At 51.4% G+C, this 20,366-nt stretch overlaps 1 protein-coding gene across 50 annotated transcripts in view; it reads left to right on the top strand.

The window, feature by feature from the left end:
- Positions 1–20,366, top strand: part of JAKMIP3 (Janus kinase and microtubule interacting protein 3) — a 49,590-nt gene that overhangs the window by 8,057 nt on the left and 21,167 nt on the right. For 17 of the 50 annotated variants that reach the window (XR_015290278.1, XR_015290283.1, XR_015290288.1 and 14 more), the window contains exons 2-11: positions 4,879–5,018; positions 5,765–5,947; positions 7,048–7,545; positions 11,476–11,691; positions 13,268–13,387; positions 14,426–14,572; positions 15,386–15,517; positions 15,984–16,019; positions 17,322–17,381; positions 19,734–19,862. Coding sequence is in view for 10 of the 50 variants with exons in the window: in XM_086901369.1 (XP_086757495.1) it covers positions 5,813–5,947; positions 7,048–7,545; positions 11,476–11,691; positions 13,268–13,387; positions 14,426–14,572; positions 15,386–15,517; positions 15,984–16,019; positions 17,322–17,381; positions 19,734–19,862 (1,473 nt within the window). In the remaining 40 variants the exon portion in view is untranslated. The remainder of the gene's footprint in view (positions 1–4,878; positions 5,019–5,764; positions 5,948–7,047; positions 7,546–11,475; positions 11,692–13,267; positions 13,388–14,425; positions 14,573–15,385; positions 15,518–15,983; positions 16,020–17,321; positions 17,382–19,733; positions 19,863–20,366) is intronic. The other 33 variants (XR_015290290.1, XR_015290286.1, XR_015290285.1 and 30 more) reach the window with 8 other exon arrangements.

The following is a 20,366-nucleotide window of genomic DNA, read 5'->3' as shown; positions in this document are numbered from 1 at the left end:
TTATCTTGGTTTAGAGCTGGGCACACACATACTGAGAAGTAAAACACACTGTCAAATAGAAATGTAATTTTTGGATAGTCTGGATCAGCCTAAAGAAAGGTTCCTATTCCCATCAGGATCTTTTCCTGCTGCCCAGTTCCTCACGGCTGAATTTAATGATGGTGAGTCAGTCTGGAAATTAACCTTAATTCTGAAACCCAAAGCGCAGTGGTTTTGTTGCCACTGTTGAGTCTGTTATTTTTCAAGCTCATTTATAAATTGAATAAATCCAAGAACTGAAAATCTTTTATAAGAGTGTAGCAATTAAACACTGCCTTTTCCATCCTCAAATCCAGCTGTGTTGTGTGTTGGTGCCGAAGAGGGCTGGAGAGGTAGCATTAAATAGTTATTTAGGGATGTTAATAACATGCTTAAAACGTTTCCATCAAGTGCTTTTGGATGGTGCGATGCCATCTGTGTTACAGTTGATTTAGTTAATTATACAGGCATGAATTCCTTGGGAGAAGGGATGGCATTGCTCTAACAGCTTGTTTGTGAGCAGGGTAACACAGTGACATGCTATTAAACTCATGGAATTGGCTCTGAAATACATTCCTCGCTGCTAGTCCTCCCCAAATTATGCTGAGCTGTTCTAATTTAATGGATAATGTGGATGGGTGTGTTATTGGAGTTTATTGAGGAAACTCCAGTGGATTTTTCTACCTTAAATATTGGGGTTGTCTGAGAAAAAGGAGAAATTACTTTCCTACCTGCTCACTTGTTTTTAATTAATTATTGTTCTTTCTGCAAATTAGCCCTAAGAGTTGCACAGTTAAACAGGTGTCCTGCTTTAAAATGTCCCTGTTGGGATTTAGCAGCAACTGTGTCTGCCAGTATTGCATTCAGAGGCTGTCCTGAGCTGGGAGGGACCCAAGGATCATCAGCCCAGCCCCTGGCCCTGCCCAGACCCCCCAACAATCCCCCTGGGCACCCCTGGGCACCCCTGGGCACCCCTGGGCACCCCTGGGCACCCCTGGGGCGCTGTCCAAAGGCTCCTGGAGCTCTGGGAGCCTCGGTGCCCGTTCCCTGGGGATCCTGGGCAGTGCCAGCACCTCTGGGCATGAACCTTTCCCTAAATCCAACCTGAACCCCCTGGCACAGCTCCAGGCATTCCCTATAAACCATAATTAACTTCAGAATTGACACCCATCTATGGTTTGCACTTAAAAGAAAGGCCAAGGAAGCTGTGTAGACCTTTGGATGAAGAACCAGAGGATGGCTTTTGGTCCTGGCTGTGGCACAAACGGGTGACTGCACACAAGGGGAGCCTGCAAATGTAGAGCTTACAAAGGACATGATCCACCATCAATGAGTTAAAGCCAACAGTGGTGGAAGGATTAATCTTTGAGATAAAATTCAGGTCAGTGGGGATTTGACATGTGTCTGTTACAGCTGCTGGAATTGATCTAATCCTCGGCAAAACTTCGGCTAGACTTCCATCTGCAGAGATCTCGGGGCTGGGGGTGAGGGGAGCAATTATTTTGAATCTAAAGCAGATGTTATTTCATGAGGGATAGATTTCAGAGCTTACTTCACACCGGGAAGCAATTTTGGTTATTAATTTCCCTTCTGGAGATGGAGACTTGCTCTCCACCAGCCGGCTGCAGGTTCCAGGGTGCGTTAACTCTGCAGTGTGGGGAGCCTGCCACTTCCTCAGCACGAGTCAGATGTGCCTCTTTGGAATCTGGGTTGAGTCACAAACATTGCTTGTATTTTTTAAAAAATAACTTTATCAAATTAGTCTCAATTTAAACAGCACAGGAAAAAAAATCCTCATAGAATGTCCAGGGCAGGGAAGGGACTGGAGCTCCAGGAGGGGCTGAGGGAGCTGGGAAGGGGCTGGAGAATTCCTGAGGGAGCTGGGAAGGGGCTGGAGAATTGCTGAGGGAGCTGGGAAGGGGCTGGAGAATTCCTGAGGAGCTGGGAAGGGGCTGGAGAATTCCTGAGGGAGCTGGGAAGGGGCTCAGGCTGGAGCAAAGGAGGCTCAGGGGGAATTTCTGGCTCTGCACAAGTCCCTGGCAGGAGGGGACAGCCGGGGGGATTTGGGATCTGCTGCCAGGAACAGGGACAGGAGGAGAGGGAACAGCTCAGGATGGCCAGGGCAGGCTCAGGGGGGACAGCAGCAGGAATTTCCCCATGGAAAGGGAGCTCAGGCCTTGGCAGTGCCCAGGGAGGGTTGCAGTGCCCATCCCTGGAGGGGTCCCATGAATTGCTGGAGGTGGCACTCGGGGCTCGGGGTGGGGACACGGTGGGGATGGGGCAGGGCTGGCACTGGAGGGATTTTCCAGCCCCAGGGATTGCAGGGTTGGATTCTGTGGCTCTGCATGTGAAGGAAATGCACAACAGAACCCTGTGTACAGGACAATTCATGTCTTGGCCATTGTTCTTGATCTCAGCTACCTGCTCACTCCTTCTCCCAGGCAGTTTCCAACAGGTTTCCTTCTCACCTTGCATGAATGAGCAATACATGTTTTATATGGATATATGAGAAATGTTTACATGGATAAATGTTTACAGCTCCAGCATGGGACACGATTGCATTGGCTTAGCAGGAAGTTCCTTTTCAGAGGAAAACTCATTTTCTTGCATTTGGACCTACAGGCTGGTGCAATCCTAAATGGAACATGGATATTATGAGGAAGTGGGAACTCAGCCATGAGCAGTATTACATTGTCTTTCTATTATTTTATTTCAAGGTGCACCAGAGGCTCAAAGGGGTTTGTTTAAAGTAATTAATCAGAACAATTTGTCAAAAACAGAGAACACCAGTGCTCACAGGCTGTGGCAGACATTGGAAATGTTCCATATTTGTAAGAGCAATGTTCTGCTTTCAAATATTGGTACCCTGGGTAGGGATTAATTCACTTATTTTTAAGCGTGGTGAAACATTCATTTCAGCAACTACTACCTAGAAAATACATTTCCCAATTAGTGTTGATGTCTGAATTGCCAGTCAGGAGGCACAGGGAGTGCTGAGCCCTGCTCAAGGCAGCTCTGATGCATTATTGATGCTGTTTTCAATATCAAACGTGCCAGGAATCAGATGCATAGCCTCTTCTCCCAGCATCAAAAATGTGATGACCTTTCTGTTCTATTAAGGTGCTCTGTCTGATAGCTGCCCCTTCTATGTAATTCATTGGAAAAATAAAGGCAAGAGCAGGTGCCTGTTTTTCCAGGGAATGTCTGGTGTGCCCAGTGCCGTGGGGAGGGGGAGCTGCCCTGTCCCCGTGCTCGGTGTTGGTCTCCAATGTCCCCACGTGTCCCCAGGGTGACAGCAGAGCAGCGCTGTGCCCTCAGCCCGGGATCAGACTCCTGCTGCCTGTGTCTGGCTCAGCACTCACTGCTGGCTGGGGAGTGTGTCCATGGGCTGTTTCCCCTGGTATTTGGGATAAATATTCTCTGGAGCCTGGCCCCAGCTCCAGCTGGCTGCTGGGGGTGGCTGTGGCAGGCACTGCTGGGGCACAGGCCCCGCTTTCAGAGCCTCCCACAATGGCTCTTGTCCCCCTGCACACGGTGGCTGGCACTGGCAGCTGTCCTTCTCCCTCCAGTCCCATTTCCATCCTTCCCTGGGGGTGACAGCCCGGCGTGTCCGTCCCTGCAGGCTGGGGCAGCTGCCAGGGCTGAGCTCTGCCGTGCCCAGCATCGCTCCTTGGCCGTGTTTGTGTCCCCTCTGCTCCCCCAGGATCCTCCACCATCGCCCTCGGGCCCCTGGGCATCTCTCAGATGGTTCAGGGGGCACAGTGCTCACTCCTGACTGTCCTGTGCAGGGCCAGGAGCTGGATTCCAAAGATCTAAAGATGCTTGGCATGAAATGTGTCAGTTCGTACCATTAAGCCTTTGTAATGTTTCAAAGAAAATTAAAGAGCTGCAATGCTGTAAATATCAGGATCTGTGGTTCTATAAATCGACCTCAGACAGAATTCTCACGCACTGAACCCTGCTCCATGGTACCAGCTCCTGAGTCTCCTTTTCTGTAAGCACACAAATGTAAATTCTCCCAGCCCTCGTCTGTCAAAAGGAATCCTGTTAGCAATTATTCTCTCAAATCCCTCTACCATTCAAATTAGGATTTGTCTGCCATTCACGTGGAAGCAGTTAAAGCTTGTTGGTCTCATTTCCTCAGGTTGTGAGCTAACCTGGCTCACACTGCCTCTGCCTTCGGAGGGAATCCTCTAAGAAAATAATCATAATGTGCACAAAAGCCTCATTCACTGCAGCAGGTAGAGCTCTGTGCCTGTGGCTACGGGCTGCCCCATTTTTTATCAATAAAGAGGGTTTTAAATGTCCACTGGTGTGTTGTGTCTGTTCCACAAAGCAGCAAGAATCTTAAATGCAAAGAGCACCTACTCATGTTACAGATTTTTCAGGCAATATCTTTAATTTATTTCTGTTTCTTTGCCCAACCAAACATGTTTGTTTTTATAGAAACTTCCAGGCTACAAAGTCAGGCACCAGCCTGAGAAACAGCAGAACTGAGATTGTTGGTACCACCTTAGTTTGGACAATGAATATCAGGGATGTCATTTTATTGTCCCACTTGTTTCTCTGGGTCTCAGCCTCCCTCCTGCCCTCTGCCCCAATGTAGGTGTGTAGTGACTGCTCATCCCACAGGATTTCTCTGGCTCTCTGCAGCTCTGCCCTGCTGAACTCCAGCCCCTCTCCCAGCCTTATATCCCATTTTTATACCCCCAGAGCAGCTGCCTCCCTCGGCATTTTCTCCCTGAGGGATTCAGGCTTTTGCTCTTGGAGTTCAAACCAGGTTTTTATAATCACAGTGCTGTGGAGGTTGGTTTTGTTGCTGTGTTGCTGTTCTCATTTATTGTTGCTCTGTCCCTGCAGCTGCCCTGACCTGCTGAGCCCCATCCCGTGGTGCAGAGGGACAGTGCCCGCTGTGCTGTGACCTGAGCCATGGGGGACAGAGCGAGGCACTGAGGGGCATCAACGCTGCTGCCCACCTCAACAGGATTGCTATTAAAAAGGTGGGAAATCTGAGCGCTTTTTAATGGAATTTTGTGGTATAACCATCCCGTGATTCCATGAAAATAGAGTAGAAATAAAATCTTCCCAGTGGTTGCTGTCTCTGAGCTGTGGCAGTGCTGGGGGCTGCGTGGATGTCCCTCCTGAGCATCCACACCCTGTGTGCTGTGTGGGTTCCACATCCTCTGTCCTGTGTGGATCCCACACCCTCTGTCCTGTGTGGATCCCACATCCTCTGTCCTGTGTGGATTCCATATCCTCTGTCCTGTGTGGATCCCACACCCTCTGTCCTGTGTGGATCCCACACCCTCTGTCCTGTGTGGCTCCCACACCCTCTGTGGGTTCCAGTGCAGATGAAGGAACAGGACACTGCCTGGCAGGAGGGTGCAGCAGGGGGATCAGGCCCTGCTCCCAGGGAAAAAGGGATGGGACAAACAGCTGCATCAGGGGAGTTTCAGGCTGGATACTGGGCTGCTCTCCGTGGAAAGGTCTGTCCAGCCCTGGCACAGTGGCCCAGAGCAGCTGTGAAGTCCCCAGACCTGGAGGGGTTTAAAAGCCGCGTGGATGCAGCCCCTGGGGACAGGGGCACTGGCAGCGGGGAACGGTTGGACTTGGTGGTCTCAGAGGGTGTTTCCACCCCAACAAAGCTGTGATTGCACACTTAGCCCAGGGACTGCAGCCCCTGAGCCACGGGGGTGTTGTGCTGTGTCCCTCTGCCCGGCGGTGACAGCGCTGTCCCTCCTCGCAGGCCCCAGAAGATGTGAGCGGAGCCGCCGGGGCCGGGGCCATCGTCACCATGGCCAAGAGGGGCTCCAGCAGCCGCGCCAGGGGGGACAAGCCCGACGCCCTGGCCGCCCTGCAGGCTGCCAACGAGGAGCTCAGGGCCAAGCTCACCGACATCCAGATCGAGCTCCAGCAGGAGAAGAGTAAGGTGGGCAGCTTCCCTTCCTTGGAGTGCGACTCGCTGTTCAGAGCGGTCAGAAGTGCCAGCATTCTCTTTGCTGGTTCTCCTCCTTCCCTTTTACCCCAATTTCATTTGGATTTTGCACTCAGACTCCTCCAAGCTGGCTGCTTACACACGTACAGTACGAAACCTCAGCTCTGTCTCCTGTGCCCATTCCCAGATTCCGCAGACACAGCTTCTCCCTGAGCCTTTGGGAGAGGGACAGCTGGATAGGGCTGGAGCCTCAGCTCTCGAGTTTCCAGCTCTTGCCCTCAGATCACTTCTCAGCAAGAGCATGGAATATTCATTTGCTTTTCCCTAATTCCCCAAATCGGTTTCCACTGATAAACTTTGGGGGTTTTCGGTTCCAGAACAGGAACGTGTTACCATGCGGAGACAAAATGATAGTCTGCATTTCTCCATGAATTTACATCATTATCAGGCATTTTACAGCTTGACTCCGACACACACGTGCACAGAAACAGAACATCTGTTAATCCTTTTGCTGTGAAGCAACATTTGCAGCTTTAAGGACTTTGTTTTCCTTCTTCCCATCCTTCACAGCCACTTCTGGCCATGGCTTCTCTGGAGTTTATGGCATGGTTTTAAATTGAAACATCACTTGAGCCTCGTGTGGTCAGGTACAGACAGTTATTTCTGCTGAATAATTCATCACTTAAAAAGCATCAGGTTAAATGCAGCTGTTTGGGGCTTCACAGGAGCTTGCACTGAGCTTTTTGTGTCTTGCCTGTGCACGTGCAGGTTTGGTCTGCGTGCCTGAGCGTGCCAGTGATGGCCTTGGCATCTGATTTTCCCCTTACTTTGGGGGGAATGTGCTGGGAGAGCTTCTGCAGAATAGAGTAAGGACTCAGACTTACTCAGAAGGCACTGACTGATGCCTAAATGTGTATTAAACATGAGCCTGCAGTGAAAGAAAGGTCTTTGCTACCACCAGTTTGTAGACACAGACATACCAACATTGAGGTGTGATGCTGTAAAGACATCTGTACCACTTTTAAATAACACCATGATATGCAGTCATTGTTTGGCTGATTGAAAATTCTATACTTTTTTGATTTTCATTACAGGTCAGCAAGTTGGAAAGGGAGAAAAATCAGGAAGTGAAGCAAATCAAGGAGCACGAACAGCATAAAAGCACAGTGGTGGTCACAGAGCTCAAAGTCAAACTTCATGAAGACAAAATGAAAGAGCTCCAAGCTGTTCGAGAAACACTTCTGAGACAGCACGAAGCTGAGCTACTCAGAGTAATAAAAATAAAAGATAATGAAATCCAGAGGCTGCAGACCCTGCTCAACGCCGTGCGGGACGGGGCCCCGGACAAGGTGAAAACGGTGCTGCTCACCGAGGCCAAGGAGGAGGCCAAGAAGGGCTTCGAGGTGGAGAAAATCAAAATGCAGCAAGAAATTTCTGAGCTGAAGGGGGCTAAGAAACAGGTGGAGGAGGCTCTCACGATGGTCATCCAAGCTGACAAAATCAAAGCAGCAGAGATTAGGAGCGTGTATCACCTGCACCAGGAGGAGATCACCAGGATCAAGAGGGAGTGCGAGAGGGAAATCCGCAGGCTGGTACGTGCTGCTCTCTGCTCCTCTGCTTGTGCTGTTGAGGGGAAATGATCAGTGCTGGAATCACTGGGCAGGTGTTGAAACTTCAGGGCTTGCTCCAGGTCTGTTTTACATTTACTAGCAGAAAGGGCAGAGTAGTTTTTAGAAGTATTAGGATGTTTTGTAAGAAACTTCCTTATCCATGTCACAGCCTGCTGATGTTGTTCACATTAAAGGTATCAGGAAGAGCCCTCAGGTTCCTGGCTGGTCAGGGGAATGCTACAGCAGTTGTGTTTCTTGGGTTATGCCTCTATTTCCTCACCAAGTGTTCCTTCCTGATCCACCTGGGTCCTCCCTTTCCCCGCCTTTGCCAGTTCCCACAAACACCCCATAGTGAGGCTGACACAATCCCAAATGTTCATTTTCTGCACCCTGAGTGCTGCACATGCAGCAGGGCATTCAGGGGAGTTCCTCTCCACATCCACCCTGCTGGTTTTCCCAGGCCAGGGGTTGTTTCTGCTGCTCTGGGGGCTCCCAGCTGAGCAGGTCCCTGGGATCTCACCTGGCACTCAGGGACCCTCTGTGTCCTGCTCAGCCTGTCCTCACCTAATCCTGGTTTCATCCTCAGCTGCAGCAGCTCCAGTCTCCAAGGCAAGAGCTTCACACCTGTGGCTTTGGAGCTTCCCTCTGGCGTGTGTGGGAGCTGGCTGGGGCTGGTGGTGCTTGGAAAAGGAGGGAAATCCCTGTGGGAGGGAGCTCCCTCACAGGGGAGCCTCTGCAGCAGAGCCTGGCAGGCCAACAGCACCTTCTGGGGCTCAGGGGGTTCACTGTCTGCTGCAGACCCTGCCTTGTGACTCCTGAGTGCAGGCAGCGTGTCCCTGAGTGCTGCTGCCCTTCCCAGGGACGTGGGGACACCCCCGTGCTCCTGGGATGAGTGTTTGGGTCTTGTCTCAGTATTTTTGTGGTGTCACCATCGTTTTGTGTTTGCCACGCTGCTTTACAGCATTCAGTGTCCTGCTACAAACCCATCCAGGTCTCTTCTAAGTCATTAGCTCTTAGCTGTTATCCAAATTCTGAAACAAATTCAGAATGCAGCTGGGCCCCAGATCAAGGGCTGGCAGCGTGACCACGCTGCAGAGAGCACCTGCAGAGCCTCCTGCCCTGGCAGGATGCTGCTGCAGCATCCCCTGAGCCCCAAAGGGCCTGGCAGGCACTGACACACCAGCAGGGGAGTGTCCCCTACCTTTATTTAGCCTCCTCTTCTCTCAGACTTCAGGCTGTTACTGTTTTTTCCATAAGTTATTTTTATGAAGAGGATATTAAAAATCATTTATAACCAAATGCTCTATTGATGCTGTTCAAACATCCTGCAGTGTAAGTACCTTCTCCAACCACACATCACTGGTGCATTGATTTCATACATCACACTGAATGGGGGGCTAATGGGCATCCTAAATAAACTTGCTGCATCACAAGGAAAGTCCTCACTAATGGCCTTTAATGTAGAAGCTGTAAAATAAATATGGGATATATTTAATATAGGAAATAGAGTGGTTCAACAGGATGTTTTCTAAACTGCCTCTGAAAATCAAACCTTTTTAAAGTTCCTGCTTGAAAGAATCAGATTGGCTCACTGCACCAAGGAAATGACCTGGTGCTGTGATTTTACCAAGCCCTGAGAGCTTCCTGGGTGCTCTCAGCTCCATGGACCCCACCCTCAGCTGCTCTGGAGGGAGCTGCTGGCTCCTGGCACCTTGTGGGGAGTCTGGGGTGAAAGGCTGTGCAGTGCCCTGGTAACAGGGAATTGGGGAGTCACTGACACTTTTGACAGCACCTGTCACCCTGCAAGGGCCCCAGGAGCGTGGGGGCCAGGCCCTACAGCCAGGGTTTGAATGAGGATGGAAATAATAACCTGGAGAGCGTCGCGGCCCAAGGCCACGTGTGGGGCTCGGGAGGAGCAGCAAGCGCATCTCCCCATGGCCAGCTCCCTGACTGGCACCAGCTCTGCTCCTGTGGGGCTGCTGGAGGATGAGCAGACACATAAATATTCATCCAGGAGTGGCAGTGGGAGGCTGGCAGGTGGTTGGATGCTCCTGCGCTGCCGCCTCTTCCCGAGCTCCAGAGCCAGCAGGCAGGGTGGGAGCAGGGAGAGGAGCCAGAGCCCTGCTCCAGGACCAGAACAGCACAGAGCAGAGCAGAACTGGACAGAACTGAACAGCACAGAACAGCACAGAACAGCACAGAACAGCACAGAACAGCACAGAACAACCCAGCCCAGCACAGCCCAGCATGAGGCCAGGCTGGCCCTGCCTGGGGGCTGCGTGCCCACGGACCCGCACCACTGCCAGTGAGTCCCGGGGCCCTCAGCCCTTCCTTCCCTCCCTGCCTTCATTCGGGGGCTGAGGGACATCTTTCCCTTCCATCTCTGCCGTTTCCATGCTGTCTCTGTCTAACAGGGGGCTGCAGGCACCAAGCCTGAGCGTGTGTCGTGTACGGGAATTGAGTCAGGTGAAGGGAGATGTCAGTGCTGATGTTTGCTTGTGGTTTATGAAGGTTATGTTTAGGGATTTTTGCCTTTTTCTGGAAAACAAGCCGTCAGTGAAATGCTGTGAAATGTTTTGTGTTTTCTCATCTCTTTGTTCCTCCCAATTTCATGTGTTGCCTTTGTTGTAATGTGTCTTTGTTTCTATAAAAATAAGAATCAACCCAATATTCTGCTTATTTTAAACAAATAATCATTTGATGATGTGTTTTCTTTTCATCTGTACATCCATTTAGATTGCTCCTCATTAGGCATTCAGCAGAAAGACCTCAGGTGCTCGAGAGCACCTATGTCTTTGTTTCATTCAAAGTCAGCAGCCGCTGCCTTCATGGACATTTTTGGAAGGATCTTTAGTCAATGGCACCTGAAATCCTTTTCATCTGCTCCATTTTGCTTTCCTGATACCTGTGTGACCTGCCAGCACCTGTCCTGGGTGGGCCACATCGACATTTCCTGCAAACAAAGTCCTTGGAGTGACTCTTGATTCCCAATGCCATTTTTTTCCAGGTTTACAGACAAAGCAGAGACAAAAGTATTAACACAGCTCTTACAAAGCAAAATGTTCTTATTTGAAGCAGGCCAGGGTTAAAAAGTGACCATTGAATTTAGAAGTGTGAATTCCCAAGGAGGGATGGCAGAGGTGCTGTGTTTGTGGAAAGCAGCTGGCAGAGCCCTGGGGGATGGATGTGGTTTCTGTGGATTGTGGATCCGTGTCCATGATCCCCTGATCCCTGCAGGATCAGTTCTGGGCCGGGACAGCCCCAGCTGGGCTGGCACCAGGGCTGTGAGTCCCAGGGAGCTCCAGCCACAGCCCAGGGGTGGGATCCTGGCCCATCCCATGGGATGTGCACAGGCCCCTGGCACAGGCAGACAGGGACAGAGAGCATTAGAGGTCACTGGGCATTTGTCATTTAAGCACTTCATGATTTTGCATAATCTTTGTTATGTGCAAATAAAACCTCTTATGGAAAGGGAATTGCTCACAAGGGAGACTTTTGGAAAATAAAAAAATTAAAAACTCACATTTCTTCTAGGAATTTTGAAAATTTAAAGGATACTGAGGTTTCAATATATTTTTTTTAAATTGTTAATCCAAATTTTCCAGAGGTGACATCCAAGCAAAACACTGCAGAATCATTAAAGTGTTTGAGTGAAGCTGTCAAAGTGCGATGCCAATGTCAAGCTTTAATTCTCTTTCAGCTATTCTGAAGTGGTGATAGGATTCCAGGCTGTTCCCCAGTATTTCAATGCCAAGCTGCCTGCTGCAGGAGGGGTTGCTGCGGTGTGGCCCTGGGGCAGGGTGCCCGGTGTCCCTGTCCCTGCCGTGGTGGCAGGACAGCGATGCCGTGTCACCGCGGGGTGCTCGGGGTGCTGCCGAGCCACTGAGTGATTGTGTTCTGTTCTCCTTGTAGATGGAGGAGATTAAGTTTAAGGACAGAGCAGTCTTCGTGCTGGAGAGAGAGTTAGGGGTGCGAGCCGGGCATGCTCAGAGACTGCAGCTCCAAAAGGAGGCTTTAGATGAACAACTGTCCCAGCTCAAAGAGTCTGACCGGCATCTGAGCAGCCCCAAGCGGGAACTTCCTTATGCAAGTGGTGCAGGAGACGCTTCAGATCATTCGGGAAGCCCCGTAAGCACTTCCACATGGTTTCACCTGAACGAGCACCCAAATGGCACCGAGGGACGGAATCTTGATGAGCTCCCCCCGAGCCAGAGCTGTCCCATGGCTGCACAGGGGCACCTGCTCTCGTTTTTGCCGTGCCCAAAGCCTTGAGATTTCCAATCAAACCTCGCCATGGGAGAGCTTTTTCTTTCTGTCGTTTTGTTTCCCGGTCGGTTTGGTTTGGTTCTGTCAGCAGGGTGAAATTCCTCTGTTCTTTTCTCCTTTTCCTCACTGTACCATGCTCAGCCACCCGCCTCAGTCTGACAGTTTGACACGATTCTGCCAACAAACGATGCAAATGCATTTCTCAGCAGGTGCTGTTTGTGTGCGAGCTCTGGAGGCGCGAGCTGGGGCTGGGGGAGCAGATGTACGAGGCCAGTTCCAGGGGGAAGGGGCAGGGCAGCACAGAGACCCTGCAGCCCCCAGGGCATCCTTTTCCTGCTGCTCTGGCCATCAGCAGGACACAAAGTGGGCCAAAGACCTCCTAACCTATTATCTCCTGATTATTCTCTGCAATAACCAGAACATTGGATTGGACAAACCCCTCCCCAAAACCTTTTGAGTGTAACCCTGGCACCTCCCTGCTTGGGCCTCCTTTTGCCCAGAAGTGCCCTCGGGTAACTGCCCTCGTGCCTCTGACGTGTGCAGGTCATCCTCATCGCTGATCCTCATCAAGATTTCTTTTGCCACAGCCCTGATTGTCTCAGTGCAAGTGTAAAACTTATACCTGAGCAAAGCAATCTATTTTATTCTTTGGCCCAAGCCTCTCCTGCACCTGTTGAATGAGGAACCCTAGACCTCCCAAAAGTGCCACCAGCACTGTGGGCACTAATTTGCCTCTCTCTGGTTGTACTCAACTTCTGCCAAAGACCAGAACGAGTTGTAGAGAAGGGGGAAAGTCTGTCACGTTTGTCAGGAGCTGTAACTCCTCTCTGATTCTGAATGAGAACACATCTACCTGTATCTCCACTCATTGCTAATTTGATTTAAGCATTTTCACTCAGATAAAGTGCTACCCCTGTGGCCTTACAAGTGACCCTTTAGGACCCCATAAGGGCCACAGTTTTCTGGAAGAAGAGCTTATTCGATGCACAATTGCATGGATTTTCCCCATTCAGTAATTCAATAATTTCACTACCAGTGTCTTACGACCAAGTGCTCAGAGTGGGCGATGTGTCTGAAGCTCTCAGTTCAACAGTGGCATCATTGGGACACGGCCTTCCGTTTTGATATTTTTCTGTTGTTTCCAAGTTTACCATTTGTAAACTTTGTATTTGCACATTTGTGACTTTGTATTTGCATATGCATATACAGATACATATGCACATACACACCTCTGCATTTGCATTCTTTGTTACATCTCCACTCCCGACTTTCCATTGGTGTCACCCTGCAGCTTTCCGTGGCCACTCGGGTTCCATGGCTTACACTCTGCTCAGTAACGTTTTTAAATGTGTGGATCTGGGATAAGAAAATGAGCTTTGCCAGCGTGCTCTTGCGTGTGCACTTATCAGCAGTTATTTGCAGTTGATCTTTGTTTTAGGAACAGCAGTTGGATGAAAAGGATGCCCGGCGCTTCCAGCTGAAAATCGCGGAGCTGAGCGGGATCATCCGCAAGCTGGAGGACAGGAACGCGCTGCTGTCGGAGGAGAGGAACGAGCTGGTGAGTGCAGCAGTGCCAGGGTGTCCTAGTTTAGGGCAAATCAGGAAGGAAAACTCCAAATGGGGATCTCCACAGGGAAATGCCCCTCCCCACCAGCGGGTCCGGGAAAAGGGAAAAAAAAAATTCCGTGGAGAGAAGTGGAAAAAGCTGTTTATTTAACAGAAATTGAGTAATATTAAATAATAAAACCTCTTGCTGTTCGATGGGATGGTAAGTCTAGGAAGAAAAGTCTTTTTTCATGTGGTGTAGCTCGGCTCGCTCAGGTTCTTATCAGTCCCTCCAGCGCTGGAAAAGTGCCGAGGCCCAGGCCCCGGTGGGCCACAGGCGTGAGCTCCCGGGGTTTGGCTGGGTGTTCAGTCCAGAGCAGGCTTGCACAGATCCAAGAAAATTGGAAAAAAAACAAAGGTCCAGGGAACTCCTCTGCCTCAGCTAGCTAAAACTAACTAAAAGCCAGAGAGAAGCTCTGTCCCGCTGTCTGTCCGTGCTGCAGACACCACAGTCCAGGAGCGGGGTGTGTGGGAGTGATGTTTTCCTTAACACACTGCGCGCTTCTTCTTCCCCCTCTCTTGCTCTCAAAGCCAGTCTTAAAGGTGCAGGACTTAATATATAACATAAACCGGACGATTGGGGATACCAGTATCATAAAGTCACCCCAGGACACAGGGCTCGGGGCCCAGGGACACCCAGGTGTTTGCTCCTGTGCTCTGTGGAGACGAGGAGCTGCCTCTCCTCAGCTCGGTGCTCGGGGCTGTGCCGCCTCCCTCCCCTCTTGGCTCGTACAACAATGGCATCAGCTCAAATGGTGTTTATTTCTTTTCAAAAAAAAGTTTGAACCTTTGAACCCACCCTGAACACTTGCTGCTCAGGTAGAATATCTTCTCATGTAGGAATGCTCTCTTCCCAATGGAAAGTCCCAAGAGTTTCTGATCAGTTCTGCTTTGTATCAGGAGAAAATACTTCTAGTGTGATAGTTACAGAGCATAGTTAATGGATTTGATGAAAAGCTGCAGAGGTGTACTTTTTCTCTTCATCTTTCAGTTGAAACGTCTCAGAGAAGCAGAAAGTCAGTATAAGCCCATTTTGGACAAAAACAAGCGCCTCAGCAGGAAGAATGAGGAGTTGTCACATGCCTTACGTAGAATGGAGAATAAATTGAAATTTGTGACGCAGGAAAATATTGCAATGGTGAGTGCCTGTGCTGCTGGGAGAAGGTGGGAACTGGAGCTGGGGCTGGAGCTGGAGCTGGGGCTGGAGCTGGGGATGGGGCTGGGCCTGGGGCTGGGGATGGGGATGGAGCTGGGGATGGGGATGGGGATGGAGCTGGGGATGGGGCTGGGGCTGGAGCTGGGGCTGGAGCTGGAGCTGGGGCTGGAGCTGGGGCTGGAGCTGGGGCTGGAGCTGGGGATGGGGCTGGAGGTGGGGATGGGGCTGGGGATGGGGCTGGAGGTGGGGATGGGGCTGGGGATGGGGATGGGGATGGGGATGGGATGGGGATGGGGATGGGGATGGGGATGGGGATGGGGATGGGGATGGGGATGGGGATGGGGATGGGGCTGGAGCTGGAGCTGGAGCTGGGGATGGGGATGGGGCCAGGGATGGGGCTGGCTCTGGGGAGGGAGCTGGGGCTGGGCAGGCTGAGGGAGGCAGGCACTGGCCCACACTTGCAGGTTCCATGGGAAGCTGTTCCATTTTGGCAAGGTCCCTTCCAACCCAAACTGATCTGGTGTTGTGTGATTCACCTTCAGCTCTCCTGCCAGAGCCACCCCACAGTCCCTGGGAAAGCTGCCCTTGGGACTCTGCCCCTTTTTCCAGCTGGGGGAGCAGGACCATCTGGCACGTTTGGAGCCCGGATGTGAGGCTCAGCAAAAAGGGAGCAGGAGAGCTGCCAGGGCAAGCATTAGAGAGATGCTCCTCTTGCTGTAAAGGGAAGGGCCAGACAAGTCCCTGGCAAAGCCTCCTGATCTTTTCCTCTTCTGCCCTGTGGTTTTTGGATTCTAGAGGCAAAGAACTGGAGCAATAAGGAGACCAAGCTCCCTAAATGACCTTGACCACAGCCAGGAAGAAAGGGAAGTGGATTTCCTGAGACTACAAGTTATTGAGCAGCAAAACATCATTGATGAGCTCTCCAAGGTAGGATGGGAGGTGCTGCTCGTGAGAGTGACCCCAAGGAAGGGTACCCGAGGCTCTGGAGCTGGGGGGGCTCTGGGAGCAGGGGGCTCAGTGGGCAGCAGGGGAGCCTGGCAGGCATTTCTGTGCTTAGCAGTAATATAAATTATCTCTGGTGTGGTGCTTGGGAAATCCCTTTCAGTCTGCACTGGCCTGGCGTGAGAGAACCATGTCCTCACATGTGCTGGTGCCAGATCTGGGAGGGAAACTGCCCGAGCTCCTTCAGCTGCAGACACCAGCGGGACTGAAGATTCATTCCTGTGTGCAGGGGGTGCTCTGCACTCCTGGGTTGTGCTTCATTCTAACCATGTTCCCAGCCCTTGGAAACAGAAAACACCAAAATCATGATACTTCTCTAGAAAATAGCTTTTATTTCTTCCCTTTCTTTTTAAGCCTGTCCAGTTACTGACATTTCATTCTTTTTCATTAGACCCTGGAGACTGCTGGCTATGTGAAGAGTGTCATGGTAAGAGTGACATTAACTTCCTCCTCATCTGTACATGCTTTAAATTTCTGTTCATGGAAAGCAGGCAGGGTACAATAATACTCTCCCTTCCATCTGTGCTCAGCAGTGAGCTGACCCAGGGGTCTCCTCAGAGCAGATTTTTTACCAGCAGTTACTCACCTGAGAAAAGCACAGTGACAGTGGGGAGGAAGGCTTTAATCCCATCACCTTCCCTGATGGCCAAGAACAAGTGTCCCCATCTCCAGGGCAGCTCTGTCACCTTGGAACTGCATTTTTTCACTCTGGCTACCCCTGGCTTTGTGTCATGGCCAGCAGGGCGTGCTCAGCCCTGCCCTTGCCCCATGGCCCATGCCTGTGCTGTGGGGTTACAGCAGGGATGGATATTGATGGGCTGTGCTGTTCCCATCAGCAGGCAGAGTTCGATTGTCCTGCTGCTGGCCTTGGGAAGGGCCACAGGCAGCAGCACGTGTCATTGTCCCCAGTGCCACCACAGCCCTGTGCCCAGCAGCTAAAATGAAACAGCTCAGGGGGTCCCCTCAGAGCTTCCCTCTCTGCAGTCCTGGGCTTCACAAGTCCAGAACAGAGATGTTCTTCTGAGAACTGTAAAAAATCAACATAACTCCATAAAGAGGGAGAAATTCTTCCCTGGGAGGGTGGGCAGGCCCTGGCACAGGTGCCCAGAGCAGCTGGGGCTGCCCCTGGATCCCTGGCAGTGCCCAAGGCCAGGCTGGACATTGGGGCTGGAGCAGCTGGGACAGGGGAAGGTGTCCCTGCCATGGCTGGGGTGAAAGGAGGTGATATTTAACATCCCTCCAACCTGGAATTTAATTATTCTATTATCTCCTCCAACTGGAAAAACCACTGGCAGCAGTAAATACTCAAACCTTACTCCAGAGGCACGGGGAACCTGCAGGTCCTGAGAGAAGGAGCTGAGCCTGCAGGTGCTGAGTTCAGAGGCCCTGGAACGTGAGCAGTGGGGCTGTTGGGTGTGTGCAGCTTCCAGAGCCACCAGAGCCAGGGCTGCAGTGCCATGGTCACCCCTGGAGCAGCTCCAAGGGCACACACAAACTCTCAGCACAAAGCTGATCATCACCTTGCTTTTAGTTTGATTTCCATGGACATAAAGAGCAATTTCTAGCTGTCTGTGGCAAGCCTGACAGATGGAGTGACCCACCCTGGGCTGGTGACAGCGTGGGACAGTGGCCAGCAGGGAATTCCTGTCTGCTGCTTCCTTGTACTGCCATGGTTGATTGGAATAACTGCTCTCTGCAAACAGCCAACACGTGTCCCTGACTCTTGCAGGAACGGGATAAGCTGCTAAGGTTCAGGAAGCAAAGGAAAAAAATGACAAGAATTCCTAAGGTAAAAAACAAAACCTTCTGTGGTGATGTGCTGGGGTGCTCAGGCAATGATCCCCTTAAGGGTCTGCACATGGGTCCTAAACTTAAACTTGGGTGCTGTGGTTCAAGGACATTCCCAGACTGTTTTGGGATATTGAAGGAGGGGGGCAGGGGTCCTGTTTGCATGGAGCATTCTGAGCCTTTTCATGCTCTGCATTTACCCTGTGGGACTTTGGTGGGATGTGGTTGTCTTGAGAGGAGACACATTTTATGAATTAACACATCTCCAAATGATCTTCTAATGGTGCTGCCTGCAAACACATGTATGTTGTGAATAATTCATGATGGAGTTTAGTAACATGTGAAAATTGCTGGTTAGGGAGGCAATGGTTAGAGCTCAGGGAAAAGGGAGTGTTGGTTAATGAGGGCTTGGCAGGGTGTTACTGTAAATATTAACACTAAAATGTCACAGCAAGGTTTAATGTCAGGGGCTGCCAGAGTGCTGTGATCCAGGGATGCAGAATTAGATTGAGGCTGGAGCTAATGAATCTATGAATAACTAATTGAGGTCGATGGGAGATAGCTCCTGTCATCCTGAAAATCACATCCAGGCCTTCCAGGGACTCACTGCGTGGGGCTTTGGACAAGGGATGGAGGGACAGGACACAGGGAACGGCTCCCAGTGCCAGAGGGCAGGGATGGGTGGGATTTTGGGCAGGAATTGTTCCTGGCAGGGTGGGCAGGCCCTGGCACAGGTGCCCAGAGCAGCTGGGGCTGCCCCTGGATCCCTGGCAGTGCCCAAGGCCAGGCTGGACACTGGGGCTGGAGCCTCCCACATTGTGTCCCTTCCACATTCTGGGATTCTCCTTCAAAAGTTACTCACTGCAAATTAAAACCAAAGGCCAAAATATGGATAATGTTTTTGTAAATTATCAGTTAAAAATATCTGTAGATCTGTGAAGTGTTGTCTTTGACTTTCAAGCATTTACAGTAAATCTTTCTTTACCACCATTCCTTTAAACAAAACACAGCTTTGAGAGGAAAACTGGATTTCTTCAAACCATAGACACGCTGCTGTGGTGATTAACTTCAAGTAGAATACTTTTTGAAGATCTAACTTTTCATGTGAAAGCTGTGGTGCTGACAGGAGGGACAACATGCTGGTGGCAGTGGATTAAAAGACATTTCAGTGCACAGCTCTCCCCTCGTGCTGAGGTGAACATTCAAAATAAAAGAGTGCTTAGCCATAGAGAAACTGGTAGGAAAATGCATTTTAAAAGGCAGGGCCTGGGAGAACTCACAAATGTGCCAGTTCAGGGATTCAGATGGTTTCAGGTACCATTTGAGCTCTGTATGGGGTGAAAGATTTGATAAATACATGTGTGAAGGACTGGGCTGGTTCTGGAAGAGCAGCAGAGCGAGAATTGCCAGCACCTGGAGCTGGGGCTGCTGCAGGAGCCGTGTCCAGCCCCCAGGGCAGTGTGTCCATGTGCCAGGGCAGTGTATCCAGCCCCCAGGGCAGTGTGTCCATGTGCCAGGGCAGTGTGTCCAGGTGCCAGGGCAGTGTGTCCAGCCCCCAGGGCAGTGTGTCCCTGTGCCAGGGCAGTGTGTCCAGCCCCCAGGGCAGTGTGTCCAGGTGCCAGGGCAGTGTGTCCATGTGCCAGGGCAGTGTGTCCTGCCCCCAGGGCAGTGTGTCCAGGTGCCAGGGCAGTGTGTCCAGCCCCCAGGGCAGTGTGTCCATGTGCCAGGGCAGTCTGTCCAGCCCCCAGGGTAGTGTGTCCTGCCCCCAGGGCAGTGTGTCCATGTGCCAGGGCAGTGTGTCCAGCCCCCAGGGCAGTGTGTGCATGTGCCAGGGCAGTGTGTCCATGTGCCAGGGCAGTGTGTCCTGCCCCCAGGGCAGTGTGTCCATGTGTCAGGGCAGTGTGTCCATGTGCCAAGGCAGTGTGTGCAGCCCCCAGGGCAGTGTGTCCAGCCCCCAGGGCAGTGTGTGCATGTGCCAGGGCAGTGTGTCCAGGTGCCAGGGCAGTGTGTCCATGTGCCAGGGCAGTGTGTCCATGTGCCAGGGCAGTGTGTCCAGGTGCCAGGGCAGTGTGTCCATGTGCCAGGGCAGTGTGTGCAGCCCCCAGGGCAGTGTGTCCAGCCCCCAGGGCAGTCTGTCCAGGTGCCAGGGCAGTGTGTCCTGCCCCCAGGGCAGTGTGTCCAGGTGCCAGGGCAGTGTGTCCTGCCCCCAGGGCAGTGTGTCCAGCCCCCAGGGCAGTCTGTCCATGTGCCAGGGCAGTGTGTGCAGCCCCCAGGGCAGTGTGTCCAGCCCCCAGAGCAGTCTGTCCAGGTGCCAGGGCTGCTCCCTGGGCTCCCTGACCCTGCTCTCTGTCAGAAGCCAGTGGTGGAGACGTTCTATGGCTATGATGAGGAGGCTTCCCTGGAGTCTGATGGTTCCTCCATCTCCTACCAAACGGACCGGACTGACCAGACCCCCTGCACGCCTGAGGATGACCTGGAAGAGGTAATCCTCAAAAATCCCTCTTGGTTTGCTTCTACCCTTGATACTGGCTTTGAATGAAATTCCTGCTCTGTTGCATCATTTCTCATATCATCTCTCATATCTGTTCTATCGTTCTGTCACTCCAGACCACAAAATGAAACATTTCTGTTGAATTTGGTGCTGTGCATGTTGGTCAGTATCTCTAAATCTTAGGTCTTCAGTAATTTCACAACTTCCAGCCAAGCTGGAAATCTCATATCCTAGGAATATTGAATTTATGGCAGGTTTGCAGGTGGGTAAAACTGAGAAATCGGACAGCCCTTGTTAGATGTGTTCGCTCTGCGCCTGGCTGCAGATTTTGGCATGTGTCATTTGGGCCAGCCAGGCTCAGCACAGAGCAGTAAGGTCTGTGTTTGTGCAAGGAGAAGGGAATGTTCCCCAGGAGCTCTGGGCTCCAGGGAAATGCTGACTCCTGCTCACTCCCAGAGGCTCTGGGAACAGAGCACACAAATGTAATACAAATTA

This window comes from Cyanistes caeruleus, chromosome 8 (assembly GCF_971803275.1).
Source record: "Cyanistes caeruleus chromosome 8, bCyaCae1.hap1.1, whole genome shotgun sequence".
NCBI classification, from domain to species: domain Eukaryota; kingdom Metazoa; phylum Chordata; class Aves; order Passeriformes; family Paridae; genus Cyanistes; species Cyanistes caeruleus.
Note: the sequence above shows the minus strand (reverse complement) of the source record. Positions and strands in the feature narration are given on the sequence as shown.